The following is a 21,125-nucleotide window of genomic DNA, read 5'->3' on the forward strand; positions in this document are numbered from 1 at the left end:
AAAGTTTAAAAGCTTTTTTAAGTTTCATCCTTACTTTTGGTTGAGAATTATATATTATTATACGATCATGTATATTATATTTTTTTATAATTTATTTTTCTGTGTATTTTTAAAATGTTATATATCCCATTACGTGCTATATGTATTTCCTAGTTTTAACCTAATTCAAAAATATGATACTTGTATTCTAGTTATTAATTTAGGTTGAAACTAAATGCCATCATTACAAGTAGTCTTCGCCACTAAATTTATTTTTACATGAAAGTACAAACTTAATTATTACACTGTATATCAATTTTGCAAAGCCTTAAATTGTGTTTAAAATTACAAAATGATTTCACTTCAATTAACTTTTTATCGGATTTTTAATTCAATAAAATTTATTATTTACGAAAAAAAAAGATTAAAAACGAATTTCTTTGTGATTTTTTTAATTGTTATTATAATTATCAAGTACTGTTTTTGATAATTCAGGGAGAAAAGGGTGAACAAGGTCCGAGAGGCAAACGAGGTAGACAAGGCATCCAAGGAATTCAAGGGACACCAGGCAAACCAGGAACTGTCGGAGACATCGGACTACCAGGATGGACGGTAATTTTTTTTAATATTACATTGATCAAAACCTTTATCTTTAACTCATAATATACTTCGTTAACTTTTGGCTTTCGCGTTAAAGGCATCGCTTAAAGTAAGTAATGGACATTTAGGGGCATTAACGTACATAATTAAAGCTTTTAACGGTGTATTATTTACTTAACAGGGCTCACCTGGAACGCCGGGAACAGGAGGACTTCCAGGGGCGCCTGGAATTAAGGGTGATAAGGGCGATTCTTCATCTGGGATGTTTGGATTCGGATCTGTAAGTTTTTAATCGAATATATTTTATAATTTAATTTAATTTATAATATTCATTAGGGACAGAAAGGAGACAAGGGCGATCGAGGAACGAATGGTACTCCTGGAACTAATGGTTCAAATGGAGCTCCTGGCCCACCAGGCCCTCCAGGTCCTGCAGGATCAGGTTCTTCAGTTGAAGATGGATCTGTGCGCTATGTTACAGTACCTGGACCACCAGGGCCTCCAGGTCCCGCTGGACCTGCTGGACTTTCAGTTGTGGGACAAAAAGGAGAGCCAGGTTTCTCGATGCACATGCCTGTCTATGGAGATACTTCAACACACAGTAGACCAGGTATATTCTTGTCTAGCTATGTATTTATATACGACACAATTCAGCAATTTGCTTTTTGAGCAAAATTTCAAACATGTATCACGCGAACGTCACTCAATTTGCTCCCTTTCAACGCTGACAATAAACCGTAGCCTTTAGGGAGACTTGAGTATATGTCTGTATTTTATATATTTATATATAATAGATCCAAATGTTTTTCTCTTCTTTCTGCTGTCTTTGAAAAACATTAAATACTGGATCAGCAAAAACGCACAAAAGTGCTCTGGACGAACTGAAAGCTCTGAAAGATCATAGAGATTCGAGAGATTCTAAGGAGGCGGTCTCTAATGGTAAGACGCATAACTTGTAAGTAGTAAATAGGAAAAATGTAGTTTCATATATTTTATATTCATGTTTTAAAAGCTCTCGATTTTTTATTTCTAATAAAATATATTCCGTTATTCGAGTTGAACGTAGAGAAACGCCGCTCCGAGTTTATTGCTCTTAATCAACTAAATTTCTCTTGTAACAAGCCAAATTAAACGGAATTAAACCTTTTCGACGAGACGAGAGTGTAAAATTCAAATCAAAAGGGGGCAAACGGGCTTTAATTTCGATGGGGCGCGTATAAAGAAAACTATCCAGAGTTTGGCAATGTATCACGCAGGTTTATTTGATTTAATTAAAATTCGCTCATTCGTCTCAATTTATCGCAGCGCCTCCGAATCCTTCTCCTTCGTCGTCCTACCAGCAGCAAGGAAGAATGGGTGGAGAAGAAGAACAACAGCAAATGAGGATTGTGCCTGGAGCAGTTACCTTCCAGAACACAGACACAATGATTAAGGTTAACATACTATTAAATAAATAATATGAATTTAATAACTATTTAAAAGAAGTATATAACTAAAACGTCGTTGTTATTATTGCATTTAGTTCAATTTTAATACGTGCCTTAGATTTGTACAGAATATTCACATAAACAGAAGACAAGAGCAATATGTCAACCACAGGAACTAAGATATTTGTTTAAAATAGCTCAAGTCACTTGTAAGTTGTATCTTATATTTAAGCAAAATCAATCTTATAACGCTAATTACCTTGCTGATAATAAAACTATCTACTCATTAAATTCACTGATTGATTCAATTCAAGTTGGGACATAACTTATATGATACAACATCCTGTACTGTAAAGCTTTTATAGTCCATATGAGTATTACTACCATACAGGGACGTCCTTTCAGCTTTTTATAGGGGAGAGCAAAAGTTAACCAGTCACTGGTCGTTTTTTTAATATTACGCTCGTTACCGAGCGTTCCAACTGCAACGGCGCCGACACGATTTTATTTCTTTTGGCGTGAATTTTTGACTTCTGAGAAGTGATACTTGTTTTTGCGCCCTCCTATAGACCAAAATTCGGTTTGAATATACTTTGCCCAATACTCTCATATCAGAATTCCGTAGTAATATTAGTAAAAATAGCTGCCATATTTTTAAAACATAGTGTAATATCAAGCTACGGACCAACTATGGAACAATATGCAAGATATAACATCTGTCTGTTCTTATTCTGCCGCTTATTTTCCTCTAAGGGATGAGTTGGCTTAGTTTGTATATTGGACTTGACCTTATGAAAGTTCTAAAACTATAATTACTATTAAAACTTTCATTACGTCAAGCTGGGCTTGGTTAATTCGTGTAGGTTAGGTTTGGGTTTGAACAGAAAATGTATGTTTCACAACTAGCAAATTTTATATCAAAATTTCACTAGCGCATATTAGTAAAATTATATTTTCGCCAGTAGAAATACATATATCTACTGATGAAAATGTATTTGGAATTTACTAGTGAAAATATATTTTCACTTGAAAATACACATTCACTGTAAAATGTATACATCGCATGTAAATATATAATTTTAAGTATGTAAATGTTTTACTGCATATGAAAAATTTGAAATCATATAATTTTACTAGTATTTACCAGATTATATATAGTTTCACTAGTAAAAATAAATACCTACCGGTTAAAATATATTCTGATACGATTTCATTGAAATGACATATTTTAAGAAATACTTTTTTTTTAAGTTTTTTCTTAGATTTTCTTTGAAGAATTTCTAGTTTAGAATCTGGGACGTCATTTAAACTTTTTCCATGGGGGAGATGCAAAAGTTGGCCAGGCAGTGGTCGATTTTTTAATATTTCTATTTCATTAAGATTCATAGTATTTCATTACTTGACATGCTTTTTTTTAATTAAATTCAAGAGGGGCAATTGTCTCTAACTGCCACTCTACCCAAATGACGTCCCTGGTGCTATATATTACTGCAACGATGCTGCGTAGTATTTTAACTGTTGTTCTTTTAACAAAATGTGCCTTGCTGACCTAAAATTCGAGACTTAAGTACCATTGATAAAAAATATCAGATACTCGGGCAGTAATATTTATTTATGTGGTAAGAACCGTACATGACAATTATTTACCTTAAAATAACAACATTTCATACGCAACAGTCAACTTAAATAGTTGTAAAATCCAGAATAAATATTTGACATCGCCTTTATTTTCTTTTAAATATAATCAAATATTTTCAAAAAAAAAAATTTGTACTTAAATTTTCAATCATTATATTTAAAAATACTTTCCAGATGGCCAGTCTTTGTCCAGTGGGCACATTGGCTTACAAAATCGACGAAGAAGTACTTCTGGTTAGAGTGACCAACGGATGGCAGTACATATCTGTAAGTAATAATTTTATACTGAGTACTGTACTAACAGAAAAAAATTATTCCTATTTTTAAATTATAGTTGGGTTCGTTGTTGCCGACTACCACACAAGCTCCACCAACGACGTCACCCCCACAGCCTCATCCGCCCTTCGAAGCTTCCAATCTCATCAACAACGTACCGCTACCTGTAGAAGGACCTAATGTAAGTTAAATAATAAATTTCTACAAATAAGCATAATTAGAATATGTATCACTCTTAACATATACCGAAATAATATTAGTATCTATGTACATTTTATATATTTTTAGATATATGATATTATTATACGACTGAATGTAAAAAAACTTACTTCGCTGCAAACAACAGCATTTTTTTTATTTATTTTTCTTAGCACAGCTCTGCAGTCAACACTTTCATTATTATATTTTTGCAAAGTGACTAGTCGAAAGAAAGAGAAAAAATCGCAAAACATGCAAAAGAGCATAAATGTCATATGAAAGTTTTCCCTAAGATTTCCATAACATGATTTACGACCAAGTTTCTGCGAATGCAGCCAACATGATTTATTTTATGAATATTTTATGCGAAATTTGCAAAAGTGGATTAACTAATGAACCGAGGCGTGTTTTATTTTGTGTAAAATATTTGTATTGAATCGACAGACAATGAAAATAAAAAATAACCGATAATTATACTTTTGTATGGTATTAACCGGATTTAATTATTCATACAACGATTTTTTTTTTCTGAAGCGTACAGATATTTTTTTGTACAATATTACATTTTTAAGGTTCGGTGTGTTTTAATAATAGATCGTGATTAAATTCAGATTCATGTAGTATTTAATATAGCGTAACTTATTGTATAAGATCCAGTACGAAATATCCATTGTTTGATCATAATCAAAATATTCAGAAAATATTATTAATAATATGATACGCTGAAAATAAACTAGGGTAACTATAATATATTAGATTTAAATATATAAAATATAAGCATGTGCATACCGATAAATTGATAATATAAACAATAATAAGGATATGAAAAATATATGGATCGCCCACACGCCAATTCGATAACGAAACTTTCAACAATGAATTACACAGTTGAATTGGCTGGAACAAGTATTTGAGCTAATTCAAAACATATTGACTTTCTAACCCTTTTGCGCATGATAAAAAATAACGAAATTGTTCCTCTTTCGCTCTTTCGAAAACCGAAATAATAATAAAAAAAATCCTCCGAGTAAATAAACAAAACCTTTCCTTTGTTTATTCAATCGCTTCATAAGCGGCGAAGGCTCTACTTCCAGCCCACTCTCTCCACCTTGGACCTCCCCTCTGAATCATTCATTACAATTGACCCTTTGTTTGCCCAAGAATGAGTTTATGACCCAAACGCGCCATGCTCGACCGTTTTTAACCTTTACATTTTATTTCTCGTGCCTCCATTGTCGCAGTGGTATCCTAAAATGGTAAGTATTTTGTTTTTTTAATATCCACACAAATACATACTCACTCGCATATAACTCAGTAGGTTCGGTTGAAACTGAAGCACTGGTTTTATTGTTTGATAAAAGAAGAATTGCAGCAACACAAAGAGATTCAGTGCTTCAGAAGAATGTATAAATAATGTGTTATAAACAAATTGTACAATGGTCAGATATATGCGAATTCAATTAAAATTGTGTAAATACCAAAATTTCGAAAAATAAAGGTATGTCTTTATCTGGTTACATAAAACACTCCGAAAACGACGCTTATTTTTTTATTTGATATACTACTATCTCTAAGTATATTAAATAAAAAAACATTTTTTGTAATCTAGGAAATGAGACTCAAATTCAGAAATTGTAAATTTTTACATCATAAAATATTTGATCTAAATCAACAGTAAATTAAAATAATCAGTTTAACTTATTTTATAATATCTCTACATTAAACTATATAATATATTGTTATAATTACATATTAAGGTTTGATATTATATTTACATACGTAAATATTTTTATTATGTATTTATTTTTGTTGTAAGAAACAGGCGTTGATGAAGAGCGCTTACTGCGTGTGTGCAACAATATTTCTGTAAAATAATCAATTGAAGACATGTTTTACTATTAGTAATTAATATAATTTAAAGACAATTGAATAGTATAATTCGATCTTTCTAAAGAAATCAAACGTTGTTATTTGTTTGGCAATCATTTACCACACGAATCGTCTTTAAAAATTACATTTTTTTTATTGTTTTTTTTATATTTTCAAATATGCTTATTGGGAAAAAACAATTAAAAATAGCATTTCTCAAAAAAATAAGTAACACTAAAAAATCATACAAAATATACTTAAATAAATCATAAATATTCACTTTTAATTTTTTAATTAATTATGTATTTTTTTGTATTTATTTTTATTATAAAAACACAAGCAAAGCATATCATTATTTTTTTATTTTTTTTCTTCTTTTATTGAAATATTTTTTGCATTAAAAACTTTTTGGGGTAATTTTGTATGTTTAAATTTTATATTTCAATATTTCGTGTTGATTTATTAATATTTTTTACGTTTTAAAGGTTGTTACATTCAAATATATTTATTTTTCTTAACATTATTTAGAAGTAATTTAAGTATATGTACATAAAAGAAAAAAAAATAAGCAACCAAGCAAAAAAAATCTTTGTTGTCTTAAATTTAAATTTAAGACAATAAAGATATATTTTTTTATGTAATAATAATATATTTTTTCATTTAAAATCTATAACAGACAAAATGCATTACAATTAGTAAAACGTTGTGTTTTTAATTATATTTTATTCTTTATAATTTTATTTTTTTTTTCATATTTTTTATTTTTTGTGTTTTTTATCCTTTTATTTTTAAATAAATTTAAATATTATATTAGGTTTATTGTATGATATATCCATTGATTCATATCATTTTAAAATTACAAAATAAGTATATTATAACAACAAAAAATATATATACATAAAAATAATAAAAAAAACAATTAAATAATACTGGTTTCTATTTTTTTTTAATACAAAAAATATTTTCTATGAACTGTATTAGCACAATATTAGAGAAGTTTCAATACCAGATATGTACGACCTAGCTCGATTTTAATTAATCACCACGATATTAATCCGTAAGATTAGGAAATCTAGGTAAACCATTAGGTGTACCTAGATTGAAGAATAAAATAAAAATATGCCTTTTTATTTCGCAACAAAAAATAGTGTTTTATGCCATATGTTATTTTTTTATTTTTTAAATTTACAATTATATCGTTATGAGTATAAATAACGTTTGTTTAGTATTATAAAACATCAAATATATTTTTCAACCCAAACTACATAAACTTATTATACATCACTCAAACGAATATTCAGTAACATGCAAGATTAACTTTTGAATTAAAAATAGTTGAAGAACATTGAAAAGTGACTTACATTGTTTTAGCACTAAGCCTAACATAATCATTATTATAATAAATCACATATTTTATATATTTCAGCTACGAATGGCAGCGTTGAATGAACCAGTATCTGGAGACATGCATGGTATCCGTGGTGCCGACTATGCTTGCTATCGACAAGCGAGACGAGCTGGTCTACGAGGAACCTTTAGAGCATTCCTATCGTCGAGGTGAATAAAATTACTATTGTAAAAATAATATCATATATTGATACAACTAATTTTCAGAGTTCAAAACATCGACTCAATAGTGAGGTGGAGCGATAGAGACTTGCCCGTCGTTAACACTCGGGGTGATGTTCTGTTTAATTCTTGGGGTGATCTGTTTGACGGCGCTGGTGGATTATTTGCACAGTCACCAAGAATATACAGCTTTAATGGAAAGAATATATTACAAGATATTTCATGGTATGTCATGATTTGAAGAACATTTTATACGTTTAAATAAAAAGTAGAAATTGCTTGAAATTGCAATATTTAATTATAAAGCATGACTTTTTAATAATTACTTTTTTAATTCAACTTTATTATTTAAGGCCACAAAAGATCGTATGGCACGGATCTCATCCACAAGGAGAACGAGCCATGGATACTTATTGTGACGCTTGGCACAGTGATTCCCCGGACAAAGTCGGTTTAGCAAGTTCATTACTTGGACACAAACTTTTAGACCAAGAAAGGTAAACAACTGTATATACACTAATGCATACACACATTCACTAATATATTTATATACAAACAAAATATACAAATAATAATCAAATATCTAACTTATATGTACTATGAGAATAACACAAACAGGGAATATATTCTTATCTATCAGTAATAAAGACAGATGATGACATGTGATCTATCAATTTACTAGTAGATGAGTGCATATGAGTAGAAATAGATGGGTAAGGATAAGAACAAGTAGCTTATTCACATTTACTCGTAGAAAGAAATATGTGAGGACAGGTAATCTTTCCTTATTTGAGTTTTAGATATATATGTATATATCAAGTGTCAGTGTCGGTAGGCTCCAGATGAATCGAAGTGGTCTAGCAGATCGTCGAGTAATTAGGTTTAAGTAAAGTAGTTGTAAATAGCAAAACCCTTAAAGATCTGATGTATAGGTATTACTCAATTTAGTACTGAGAACATATGTAAATATTTTCTGCGAGCAGCTTTGACGAATGATGTCCTGGCTTATTTCAACCAATTAGCCGTATGAGCAATCCTCATCCCCTGATGAATGCATCTACAATTTAGCTCAGAGGTATTTACATAATGTGGCCATCTGTAAATATTTTTTATTCCGGTGGCTACCTGGTCCTTTTACACAAATAAATGAGAACAAAGTCCTAAAGCGGACAAGGACAAGTAATTTGTCTTTATCTATTAAAAGATAAAAACACTTTTTATATGACTATTTCAAATAGAGTCACATATATAATTGTATTTTTTCAACCAATTTCAAAGTAAATAATGCCTTTACTTGCTATTTGTGAGATTTTGGTAATTTTTTTATGTTATACAGCACTGTTTATTGTAATCATAGATACATATAATATTTACTATTATATTACATAAATATTATATTTACAAACAGTAAATGAATACGACGATAATATGCGACAATAACAATACTGTTATAAATACGTCGAAAATAATACTTCAATAAGCTGTTGCAAAAGTTTTGCTTAAGCACAGGATAACTTGTATTAATATATTTTTGGAAACAATCAAATATGATGTGCTAATTTATCTGCGCAGAAGAACTATTACGTCACTTTAGGAAACCTTAGCGAGACACAAAACACGCTAATTACACCATTCTCAGAAAATAAATCAAGCAGTCGTAAATATACCATTCAAAGTATTATAGGATTGCTTTATATGAGTGTTTAAAAACGTACTTCACAGCAGCATCAGATACACAAGATGAAGATAGTAGTTTTTCGCTACTATTCTATTAGTTATGTATAAAATCCAGACACTCATAAGTTATGACAAATGACTGAGGATCCTGAATCATCTCTTTCTGTGGACTTTCAGAATAAAAGCTTCATTCAATTATTTAGCTTACAGTTTAGATTCATTGACGCAGTAAGCCAACCAAGCTATTTTATATTTGACTTAGGGACGTACCGATACGCCGACGTCAACGGGTGAGCTCCGGCACTGACGTTCGACTAGTCAAACCACGATTTAGACAGACCTCTTTGCCTTGGTAGCCGATTCAACAACTTTATAATAATATTAAAACATGTTTGTGCAATAAATGTTTTACATAACCAAGCTCAAATTTTTTTTTTCAAATCAGTCAATACTATTATATTCTTAGGAAGGGTTAACCCATCATCTGTTCAATATATAACAAGATACTTATACATTAACACTACATAAATACAATTCACATTCTTAATTTAAATATATGACACTAAAATTCATATTTTTAGGTATTCCTGTAATAATCGCTTTGCTCTATTATGCATTGAAGCGACTTCACAAGCATCTAGAAAGAAAAGAGGAATTGGAAGGTGATGCTAAATGAAAAAAATACCCTAATGTAGATTATTAATAAACATATTAAAATGAAAATTTATATTGAACTTTTAGCTATAACGAAACATTAAGAGAAAGCGACGCATTAAGCATGGAGGAATACCAAAAAATTTTGGAGGAATTAAAAACCAATGAAGACTAAACGACGTACTCCTTATATATTCTAGTCAGAATAATATAACCTTTTCCATCATTTGGAATGTAATATAACCGTATATTCGTTTATTTTAAATATATTTCTTAATTCACGTTTTTTGGTTTTTCAGGAAATTTCTAGTTTAATGATAAAATTATCGAGTCGTGGTTATATATACATAATAATTGATTCTGCGTTTAGTAGTGCTACAATTTACAATGAATACGGACTTTTTTTACATAGTTAACAAATGGATGAATTGTATTAATAATTAGGTAATAGTATTGACGTGTAAGAATTCATTAGGTTTTTACATTTCCTATCTAATTATACATATATGTATGTAATAGTAATAATCTAAAAATTAACTAAAATTAAGTGTGAACGTGTATTACAAGTATTTTAATTTTATTTTATTTTGTCTTTTTTTATATAACGCCTATTTTCAAAATATTTATATAGTAATGTATGGATGATTTTACATAGTATTAACATTCTGTTTTACGCCAGCTTCTGAAGCATAGTTGAAAATAATACTGTTATACTATTGTAAAAATAATTTTTAACGCTAACAATAATTCTTATATATATTATATGATACGATTGTTGATATTCACTCATAAATGTTAAATAAATTATAAAGTAAGATTATTTGATATGCAAGTAAAAATCAAGTTTTAGTCCAATTTGCAAACTGAATGAAATAATGATTGTAGCTTATATAATAATTTGTTTATAGATACAGACTGTAAAAATGTTAAATTAACAATATTTGTCTGTGTTTTATAATATATTATAGGCGTATCAATATATTGTTTTAACAAATTTATCGAATCTATCGAATATCTTAGTTCGAAATACTGCATTAGTCAAACAAATAATTTCTTCGTTAAGTTCAGGCTCATTACTTTAAATTGATATGATCAAATATGAACGTGTAAGTGTATTTTAATAATTTGACTAAGTCAGTACAAGTAATTATTTATGAGAAATCGCTAAAAATATTTTTTATATATTATATTTTTAAGATAATTAATTTTATAATAATTATCGTCATGCATTCGCATTTAGTTCTGAAAACTCTTCTCATCGTTACGTATGTATCGTCAATTACGTATATAGCCAATTGTAAATGTTATATAAATAATAGTAATTTTTATATGGTTTAATAGGGTATTTTTGTAAATGTAATACGTTGTTAAATTATTACGACCGTATCAAAATTAAAAATCATTAATGTTAAAAATCATATCATTTTCGTTTTTTAAATACGTTGAAGAGTCTGATAATTTATACGACATTCTATCATCGATCTATTGATAACTCTTTACAGAATGCAAAACCTTCAACATATCTTTATCGTTCGATACGAATACATACTTAATATAATATTGATTGTGATTTACATCTTTGTCAGTAAGTGTTCACGAGTCCATAAAAACGAACGTATTATATTGACTAATTTAACTAACGACATTAACAATATTTTTTGACCAATGCATTTGTTACATTTAAGTTTGTTCTAACGTTAAGTTTTTTAACACTGTAAAATAATAATAATAAAAATCGTAACAATAAATTAATGTATTATACATATTATATCAAAAATACATGTGAAATTGACTTATTGCTCGTGAATATCGAATGATGTACTTTTAACAAGGCGATATTAAAAATCAAAGTCATTATATAAATATGTGTTTTATTTGTCTCATTATTAATTGCATATTGATACAATTCGATGTTTCTTTTGAGTATAACTGCAGTATTCCACAAAAGCAGCTTATTTTATATTTCAAAAGTAAGGATGGTTAAACTTTAAAGAAAACAATAGTTAAGAATATTAGATTATACTAGATGGAGTGGATCTAAAATAAAAAATACAATATTAATAAATAAAATATTAATAGTAATTTTTATTGGGTTTACAAATTTAGGTTTTTAATAACATATTTATTTGTTATAAAATAAATTTAAACATGGTTTACAACTTTGCTTAAAATATTACATTTTTAGTCTTATATTTTTATGATTTTATCTTACATAATATATCAGATTTTTTTATCTGTAAAGAAATTTAGTTACTAATGTAAAATATTCAGTAAATAATAATAAAAGTATATATAGATAAATTCTTATTTAGTTAATGTTTTTGTTAATAGATGTCTCTATATATTGATTTTTATTATTAATCAATTTCAAAATAATTATCACTGTATAACCTGATAATAGATGTCTCTATATATTGATATTTATTATTAATCAATTGCAAAACAATTAACACTGTTTTATACTGTACAAAGTACATTTTTAATTCAGTTAAGAATCAGCTAAAAGTTAAAAAACATATTATAATTATTTTTGCATTTGCCACAAAAGATTTATTAAATACATTTTTATATGGATAATTATCAATATGAATATTCACAGGAAATTATTTTTATAAAAACATATTTATGTTATCATGTGTGTTCGTTACAGTTGATTTGGTCAGTTTATCTACTACTTAGCTTTTTTGCAACGAAAATTCAAAAGCTTATTTTAATAAATGAAAATAATAATATTGTACCCTATCTCTATAAGTAATATAAATGCTAGCAAAAAAAAAAACTAAAACAGAATATTCGACTCGTACTACGATAACAGACACAATAATTTTACAAAATTTAGTTTAAGAATATTTGTGAAAAAATCTTTAGTTTCTGTATAAATATAAATATCCCGTAAAAATAATAAATTGTTTATATTGGTTTTTATTTTCTTGTTGCGTGCGACCTTGACTCTCGTGGGAAGGCCAGAAGGACCAGCGAAACACTCGTTTTTATTAATGTTGTAATCACAAATAGGCCTCTCCTAGCTTTTTAAACGCCAACGGTATAAAAACGAGCGAAAACACCCATTCGGATTGACCAAGCATCGCCATAACAGTAGTTTCAATATCCTAATCAAATCAAAACAACGAATTTATACAAAATAATTTTACTGTATTTTCAAATATTTTTTCTTAGCACAATTTTTTTGCAAAAATGGAAAAATATATGCATTTTACCGAATATTATATGATATACAATCAATGTTATTTAAAAACAAGATCTTATTAATAGATACAGTTAAATTAATCGTATAATTCAACATCTACATCTAGCTATTCTTTCTAGAGAAAATACAATATATGTTTATTTTTAACATAGATACATATATCTAATTATTGTATATAAATTAAATTGTAGCTCGGCAGTTATGGTTCTGTTACCTAAACTAATAGATACATAAATGTAATGGTTGTGTAAAAATCATGCTAGAGCTCGTTTATATGTGCTGAACAATTCCTTATACATATTTTTATATGATATTAATACACCTAAATTTCCATTTAAGTATTTAAACTCGTTTTGGTAAATATAATATAACCCAAGCAAAATTCAAGTTATAAAAGGCACCGTTGCCCAACATCAAAGATCAATTCTGCAACGAAACCAACAATCAACTTACGAAAAAGGCACAATCCGAGAGATTCATAACAGAATACGTAATAAATTACCTATAGCGATCGGAGCCTTTTTAATTTCTAACGTCCAGTTGCGCAAAACTATTGTTCCGATTGGTGTGATTGGCAGTGGCGGAACAAAACTCGATAAAACCCCCGAGCGGTTTGCAAAATATCCTCAATTCGACGCTTCTGAATTGCTACTGCCCAATTAAGATGCCATTTTACCATCTGAAAGGTTGCCACAAACAAGATCGCCTTTTAGATCGTGCGAATTTAATTTTGCTGCGGAACATCCTTACCGATAGTACCAAACGGACCGTGTAATTTGGCTGGCAATTCTGCAATGAATGACTCAACAAAAGATAGACAGGTAAAAGGTAAACATTGAAGGCATTTGACCCGAAAACAAAAGTTACTGACCACAAACAAAACCGTTTCAATACAGTACATACTACATGATACGACGGCAGTAACATAGGCGTATTTTTATACCCTAGACTTTTTAGCAATGAAATTGTTAATATGCTCAACTGTCAATAATTGTATTGTTTCAATTCAATAAAAATTGTTTTGAAATAATACAGTTATTGTTTTCCACCATCATGACGCATTTGGGTAACGTGTTAGGTTACGATGGTTCTAAATTAATTTAAATAAATATATTTTTTATTGAAACTACATTTATAGTTCTATTTTTTTTATTTGTTGCTACATCGTATTATCTAATTCATTAATAAGCATATACACAATAAATAAATATGGCAATGTATTTCTATTGAAATTTTATGGTGACGAATTTACTTACTATTTATAATAGAAATAATATTATTGTCCCATTAAATTTATTGAGTTTTTTATTTAGTATTAAAATCGCTTAAACACTATTAAGACATACATAAATGGCAATGATAAACATGAGAAACAGCCACGGACCCAAATTGAACCCTTGCGGTTCTCCTTAAAGGGCAAATCACTCGCGCCGGAGCAACAATTACCATTCGTCACATACTAAAACCACTCGAGTAACATTTTGAAATAGCTATGAATACAACCAACGTTTAATAGCGCTATTTTTTAGTTGCTCAAATTAAAATTGTATTTTATAAATTAATTCCGCAAGTAAAATCCCACATAAATTAAGAGTCCCATAAGCGGTTGAGTAATAGAAAATTTTATTTAATAATCATGATTTACAATAGGCGCATAACAATTCCCGTGAAAAGACGTATAATTTTCAAGTCGAGTGTACATTAATATATAATTATACCTATAGTATACTTGCGTGGATGCCTAGATGGATAATTTACGGAAAGTAAAACTGAATTCCGCGCCTTTGTATAATGTATTTATAATCAGATATTGAAATGCATATAAAAAGGTATATATATCTATCAAGTAGATCACTTGTAATGCATTCAAAGTTTATGTAACGATATGAATACAATTTTATTATATTATACAACTTGTTAGCATAGGTATATGGGCAACTTCAAGAGTACTATTAAACATTGATAAATTTATGTGTAACAGAAGTCGAAGGAGGACTTGTTATTGCGATTAAAAAGAAGTTACCCTTCTTCGGACAAATATTTAGTATATGCATGTGCAAGATGCACCAGATAATAATAATAATTTACATTAAGTAGAGTTTCCAAAGCGATCACTTATAAAAAACATTGAAATGATCTGATAATAATTTCGATTTCGCAGATGTTTTGAAAATCTTAATTTCTTACTCAAATTAAAATGTATATATTAAATATGAGATTTTTAATGTACTTATTAGTTACTGCTACAATTTGATTAATTTTTAATTATTATATGCGTAATACATTTAATTTTCAGGCATATTATATTTTACAAAACATGATAGAATTGGGGTTTTTCTGGTGAAAATATATTTAATATTAAATTACATTTTTTTATATATGTTAATCTTCGTCTAATTTATAAGGTTTCATTATTTTAAAAATAATTTTGGCGTAATGCCAAGCATTACAGAAAAATTATAATCACGATCGTAATTATCGTTACTACATCCTAAAATGATATATTAAAAACTGGTCTGTTTTGTTTTACTTTGCCAGAATAAATTGCAGTTGATCTTGAGTATTTAAAATCGTGAAAGCTCGTTGTAAACTTTTATTTGAAATGAGTTTCTTGGAGTCATAATCTTTCCGATTAACGGTTAAAGATTAAAAAATAATAAATATAATATTTTATTTTATAAATTCGGCATAATTTTATTTTTTTAAATATTTTTTTCAAATACGTAGAACTATTAAATTGTTTTTTTATTATATCAACACTGGTTTCTACAAGCTATTATGGGTGACCACCCCAGTATAAGCGCTTGTTTTGGCGCCAGGGGCGTGCCAGTGAGATGGATTTTTTCTCTAGTCAAATTTAATGTGCAAAAATACATATCGCGACTTTTAAAACGTGAATATCGAAATTCTGATTTTATTGCTTGAATTGTTTATTAATCAATTGTAATCCTAAATGGTCATTCCATGAAAATTAAAAACATTATTTATTGCTATTTTCAGCAAATACTTCTTTAATTAATAATTTATTTATTCATTAAAGACGTTGAAATGTATTCTATACAATAAATTACCATCCGTAAACAATAGAAATTCGATTGGAATTATATTGAACGAAATGAAAAGTCGCACATAAACGCACTTTGAGAACCATTGTCTAGTTTAAATAGCGTCTTCTCACTTCATCAATTACATTTCAAAGCCGAGTCTGCGGGCATCTAATTGTTGCTAAGATTTAACACATAATAATTATACGTAATAATAACATGGGAAAACGTCAATGTAAAAATTCCATAATTGCACATTCACTGATTTTTTACAGAATAATCTTCGACACGCAAATTTCGCATATTCTCACAATTTCGAATTACAATAGAGAGGCAGATAAACAGCAACGACAACGATGGCAAAAAGTCCTTGGTTTCTATAACAATGTGTAAAAAACACTCAAAAATTTTGGAGCGGTTAATTTTTTTTATAGCATATGTCTCTTTAAATTTATTTTAAATTATGCTAACATTACCCAATATAGACAGCTACCAGACAAGATGTCTCAAGAATCGACCCCACTTTATGAATCGCCGAATTCTCCGCATAGTTTGCTTTGGTGACTCGATTTCGTAATCGCTTCGTTCCGAATCCAAAAGATTTTAGTGCCGGAACTCGCTCGGATAATCGATTATGCGATGTGGCCGTATCATCCGGCCGGAGGCTATCACGTTTCATCGGCGATTCTAATTTGCGCTTTGTTAAATGTCCATTGTTGTAATGTGGTATTAAAAAAAGTCATAATGTAATATGTTACGAATCACCTTTGCAGTCACCTACACTGTCGCTTTTTACCTTCGGGCTGTGTGCACATAATCTATGTGTGGCTGTACTATACATACAATGATATAATAGGTGACTACCGACATATTTGTCGTGGATAGTTATTAGAACCAGATCTGGTATTTTAATTGGATTAATTAAAAAATAATTGTAGCGTACAGTTGTGGCTTTCATGTGACGCCTTGTTAATTATATTAGTTTCATTATTGGTAATGATATTTGATTTGTGTATAACCATGATCTATTGAGGAATATGTGACATTTTAGCGTGAAATTAGCTTAAACAATTACAATCAAATAATTTTCACTCAAAATTGAAATATTTGTGTTATAACTGTTCATTACATTTTTTAACTTCAAGTCTAATTATTTTTTAATTAATAAAATACCTAACTCTAACCCTCACAATAAATTAAAATTGTATTGTTAAACTATCTTACTAATATAAATATTGTTTAGAGCGGCCAGACATGTATTTTTAATTTAAATTAATAGTAAATCTAAATTATTAAATAAAAATAATATCAGCTATAAAATATAAATAGTTATAATTTACTCACCCTCTAAATTGATTTTTAAAAATTTATTAAAAAATTTGCACTTGTAACCCTTTGAGAAGTATCGCCGTACATGTACGGCGGTTGATCTTTCATTGTTTTGAGGTATCCCAGATAGTTATATATTTACATGCATAACTGAAAAAATAATAAATAAAAAACATTAAAATTACATAAAAAAAAATTAATTTGAATAAATGATTCATATAGAAAATAATACTAATAAATTTAAAAAATACTAAATGAATTAACACAACAAAAAATATTTTATAATAATTTTATAAAAAATATTAAAAGCTTCTGTATTGATATAAAAAAAAATCATAAAACCCGAATAATATAAAATAAAAAAAAAGTGTAAAAGAAAAAAATACATCCCTAGGGACACGGTTTACGAAAAATATTATCTGGAATAAATATTATTACTTAAATATTGTGCTAGGATTATACTTAATATATATTTAAAATTATGCAACGTAAATCTCGTATAAATCTGTATATTTTACATCTCATGTCAAGTTCTTATGCTATCGACGATTTTATTATGTATGCAGCTGGTTTGCGATACTGAATATAAAATATATGAAACTGAATGAAATATTTGTTAATATAAAAGAGAAACATTTATGTACAATTTGTATTTTATAAGCGTAAATATATAAATATGTGATGTGATGAAAATAGTATTTCATTAGTAAATATTTTTGTCAGATATTAAGGTTAGTAATATTATACGCATTTTTTCGATTTGGATTAAAAGTAAATTAATAAAGAAAAATATAGATGAAGAAATTACAATATTAATACAAACATATCTGAAGATGCATTGCTTTTAAAATCCTTAATTTTATATAATAATATAAATAATTACTAAAATTTAAAAGTTTTTCAAGCACAGTTTTAAATATGTAATTGAAAATCAGCTGTAAATTATTAAATCAATTAATTTATTTTTTATTTGATTGGTAAATCCAATAATCCATACTAATGATAGTCCAACATTTAAAGTCGTTGTTTATTACATTTTTTAATCAACCAGACGTACTTGACATATGTAAAGTTCACGTATGACAATTTCCTACAAAGCTCTTTTTTATCGTGATAGATGACCATACCTACCTTTTGAGGACCGGTTTAGTGATATACATATATAAAAAAAGCACATAATAGTCTCGTCGTATGTATATCGAAAATAAAGTCGATAAAAAACTAGATCACCTTTAAATGCGAAGATCTTATTGGCGTCAAATTCCAAAACGCGTTTATTTTTTGCATTAATCATTAAATCATCTGTAGTAACAATTTGCTAATATATAATATTCAAATCGTGTTGTTCTTAAATTATAGTATGTTTTTTATACAAATACCGCATATACATATTTGTAGAGATCATCATATTTCGCAAAGATTTATTAACTTGACTCTATTGCTCAGAGCTTAATAATAATTTTATGCTTGATGGCTATGTAATGTATTTAAACATTAAATAATATTTTTATTTAGCAATGAGTTGCAGGAGAGTTTAACGCTTTATTACTTACTATGACGAATTGCGGTTATACGAGTCGTTGCATACAAAATGTATTTACTGTTTGTTGCGTAATATAATACTAAATAAATATAAGATGTTCATATTAAATATTTAATTCATTATTGAAATTTAGATCAAGTTTAAATTTTCTAATTAATACAAAACGAATAAATTTTATAAAAATGTTAGTTACACTATAAATGTCAAATCGAACGTTTTTGGTTATATGTCCAATTTAATTTAACGGCATCGATGTGGGCAAAATAATTATTAAACAACCTGTGTATAATTACGTAATTTAGCGTGCAATAAATTTAAAATCCAACATTATATTTTAAAGGTCTCAAAAAAAAAATTGCCATAAAGAACCTGTGGTTCATTGCAGAGTTATTTACAGGTCTTCTCTTTTGAATAATTTTAAATCGTTCTGACCCCCATCTTACTTTTAAGGCTTTGAAGGGCAACACGTGGCCATCCGGCCGTTGTCACCTTTAACAATAATTAAAAAATAAATGCCTATGCAATCTCACATTTTTCTGCTTTGACCTTTAGATGATCTTAACTGACAATATAGCCTTGAAGAGGTCATTGCCGTAATAATAAAAAAAATTGAAGCACTGGTTTGGTTACTTTTTTGGTAACATTTGGATCGCTGGCGGTGAACCAGATCAACTTTTTTAAATTGAAATATTACTTCTACTTTTTTGCACATACGTGATGATAAAATCATTGTTTTCGAATTAAAGTGATTAATAGTATTACATAAAAATTATATAAATATATTATCTAATGTTTTTATAAACAAGTTATTGCATCATTTTATTTAAATATTTACAAATATTAATTATAAATATGTATGTATATGAAACTAATCACTATTCATATGATCTATCCGCTAGTAATAAATTTTAACAAATTTATAGACAGCATTGAAAAAATAACTTAAAGGTCAATATGCCTTGTGTAATATGAAAAATAATAATTTATCTTATTTTAGGTATAATATAATTTATTATATCTAGACATCTCTTCAAAAGATTGTACACCACATCAGTGCTTTATGAGTTTCATAATAATTATTGTCAACTCTCCCATCTCGGTAACCAGGAAGCGGAACTTGTCTGTATCTAGAGTTATGAGCTTAATTAAGCTTTTACATCGTCAGATCAAATGCAACATGGACACATAAACGTTCTCACGAGGGAATTTGCAAAATATTAATAGCAAACTGTTTCCTCGATTATTTAATCCAATGAAGACAATGGTGCAAATTTTTGACATGATATTTTTTTAATTGCATTTTTTTTTATATAACGCGGAATCAGAAATATAAAAAAAATCGTGAATGAATCAAAGGAAATCATCAAGGCTCCTTACTATTCTGAAAAACCCTTTGTCATCGAGCGTGGGTCTATTTCAAGACCAATTAAATTTGGTGTAAATTTAATATTTAATTTGAGCAAAAAACGGTTTCGTTACATTGTATTACATAATAACCACTATTAGTTAATATGATTGAATAATGAACCCAAAAAGCATGCTAATAATTTAAGCGAATCGATTTAGTAGTTCCATTGTTACTTCCCACCTATGAGAATGTGCAATTCATACGATATGCATTGTACTTCCAAATTCTGCCCTCGAAAAATATTATTAAAAAAAATATCTATAGTTATTGTCGACCATTACAAATTTTAATTCAGCTTTTTTTAAATCCAATAGTGTTTCGCAACATTATTTAAAATCAATTTTGACTTGATAAACGAACAATGTCTTGCAATACGAGCTGTATGTATTGCGTCACTTTTTTCTCAACTGAGCCGATGATTTTCTTACTGTGAAGTCTTGCCTGGTATGAATAATGCTCCTGCTTATTCTACAGACCTTCAGGACGACTTACTGAAAGTATTACAGTTTATAAAGATAACGTTTTTTCTTTTCAACGCCACTCCACTGAAAAAAAATATTTACAGATCGTGAGCTGTCTCAAGAATATTGATAAAGCGTGGGGCGTGTTTATCAAGAGAATCCTTAATTCTGTTTAGAGAAAATTATGACCTAATTGCGCTAATGGGTTTGACCGAAAACGGGAGCGGTCAATTGTCAATGGAATT

General features: G+C 28.3%; 1 protein-coding gene across 2 annotated transcripts in view; it reads left to right on the forward strand.

Annotated features, from left to right (window-relative positions):
* The window catches only part of Mp (collagen XV/XVIII-type protein multiplexin), a 486,190-nt gene extending 475,724 nt beyond the window's left edge, over positions 1-10,466 (forward strand). Inside the window, exons 17-28 of one of the 2 annotated variants that reach the window (XM_088194596.1) lie at positions 475-591; positions 761-859; positions 916-1,189; positions 1,885-2,012; positions 3,819-3,911; positions 3,979-4,101; positions 7,414-7,544; positions 7,602-7,781; positions 7,910-8,053; positions 9,815-9,895; positions 9,975-10,121; positions 10,187-10,466. In XM_088194596.1, the coding sequence (XP_088050722.1) occupies positions 475-591; positions 761-859; positions 916-1,189; positions 1,885-2,012; positions 3,819-3,911; positions 3,979-4,101; positions 7,414-7,544; positions 7,602-7,781; positions 7,910-8,053; positions 9,815-9,895; positions 9,975-10,062 (1,458 nt within the window). In that variant the 3' untranslated portion in view covers positions 10,063-10,121; positions 10,187-10,466. Of the gene's footprint in view, positions 1-474; positions 592-760; positions 860-915; positions 1,190-1,884; positions 2,013-3,818; positions 3,912-3,978; positions 4,102-7,413; positions 7,545-7,601; positions 7,782-7,909; positions 8,054-9,814; positions 9,896-9,974; positions 10,122-10,186 lie in introns of those variants that run through there. The other variant, XM_088194597.1, reaches the window with a different exon arrangement.
* The last annotated feature ends 10,659 nt before the right edge of the window (positions 10,467-21,125 follow it).

Source organism: Plectrocnemia conspersa, unplaced genomic scaffold (genome assembly GCF_051122295.1).
Source record: "Plectrocnemia conspersa isolate PC_06_02 unplaced genomic scaffold, ASM5112229v1 ptg000010l, whole genome shotgun sequence".
In the NCBI taxonomy this organism is placed as follows: Eukaryota; Metazoa; Arthropoda; class Insecta; order Trichoptera; family Polycentropodidae; genus Plectrocnemia; species Plectrocnemia conspersa.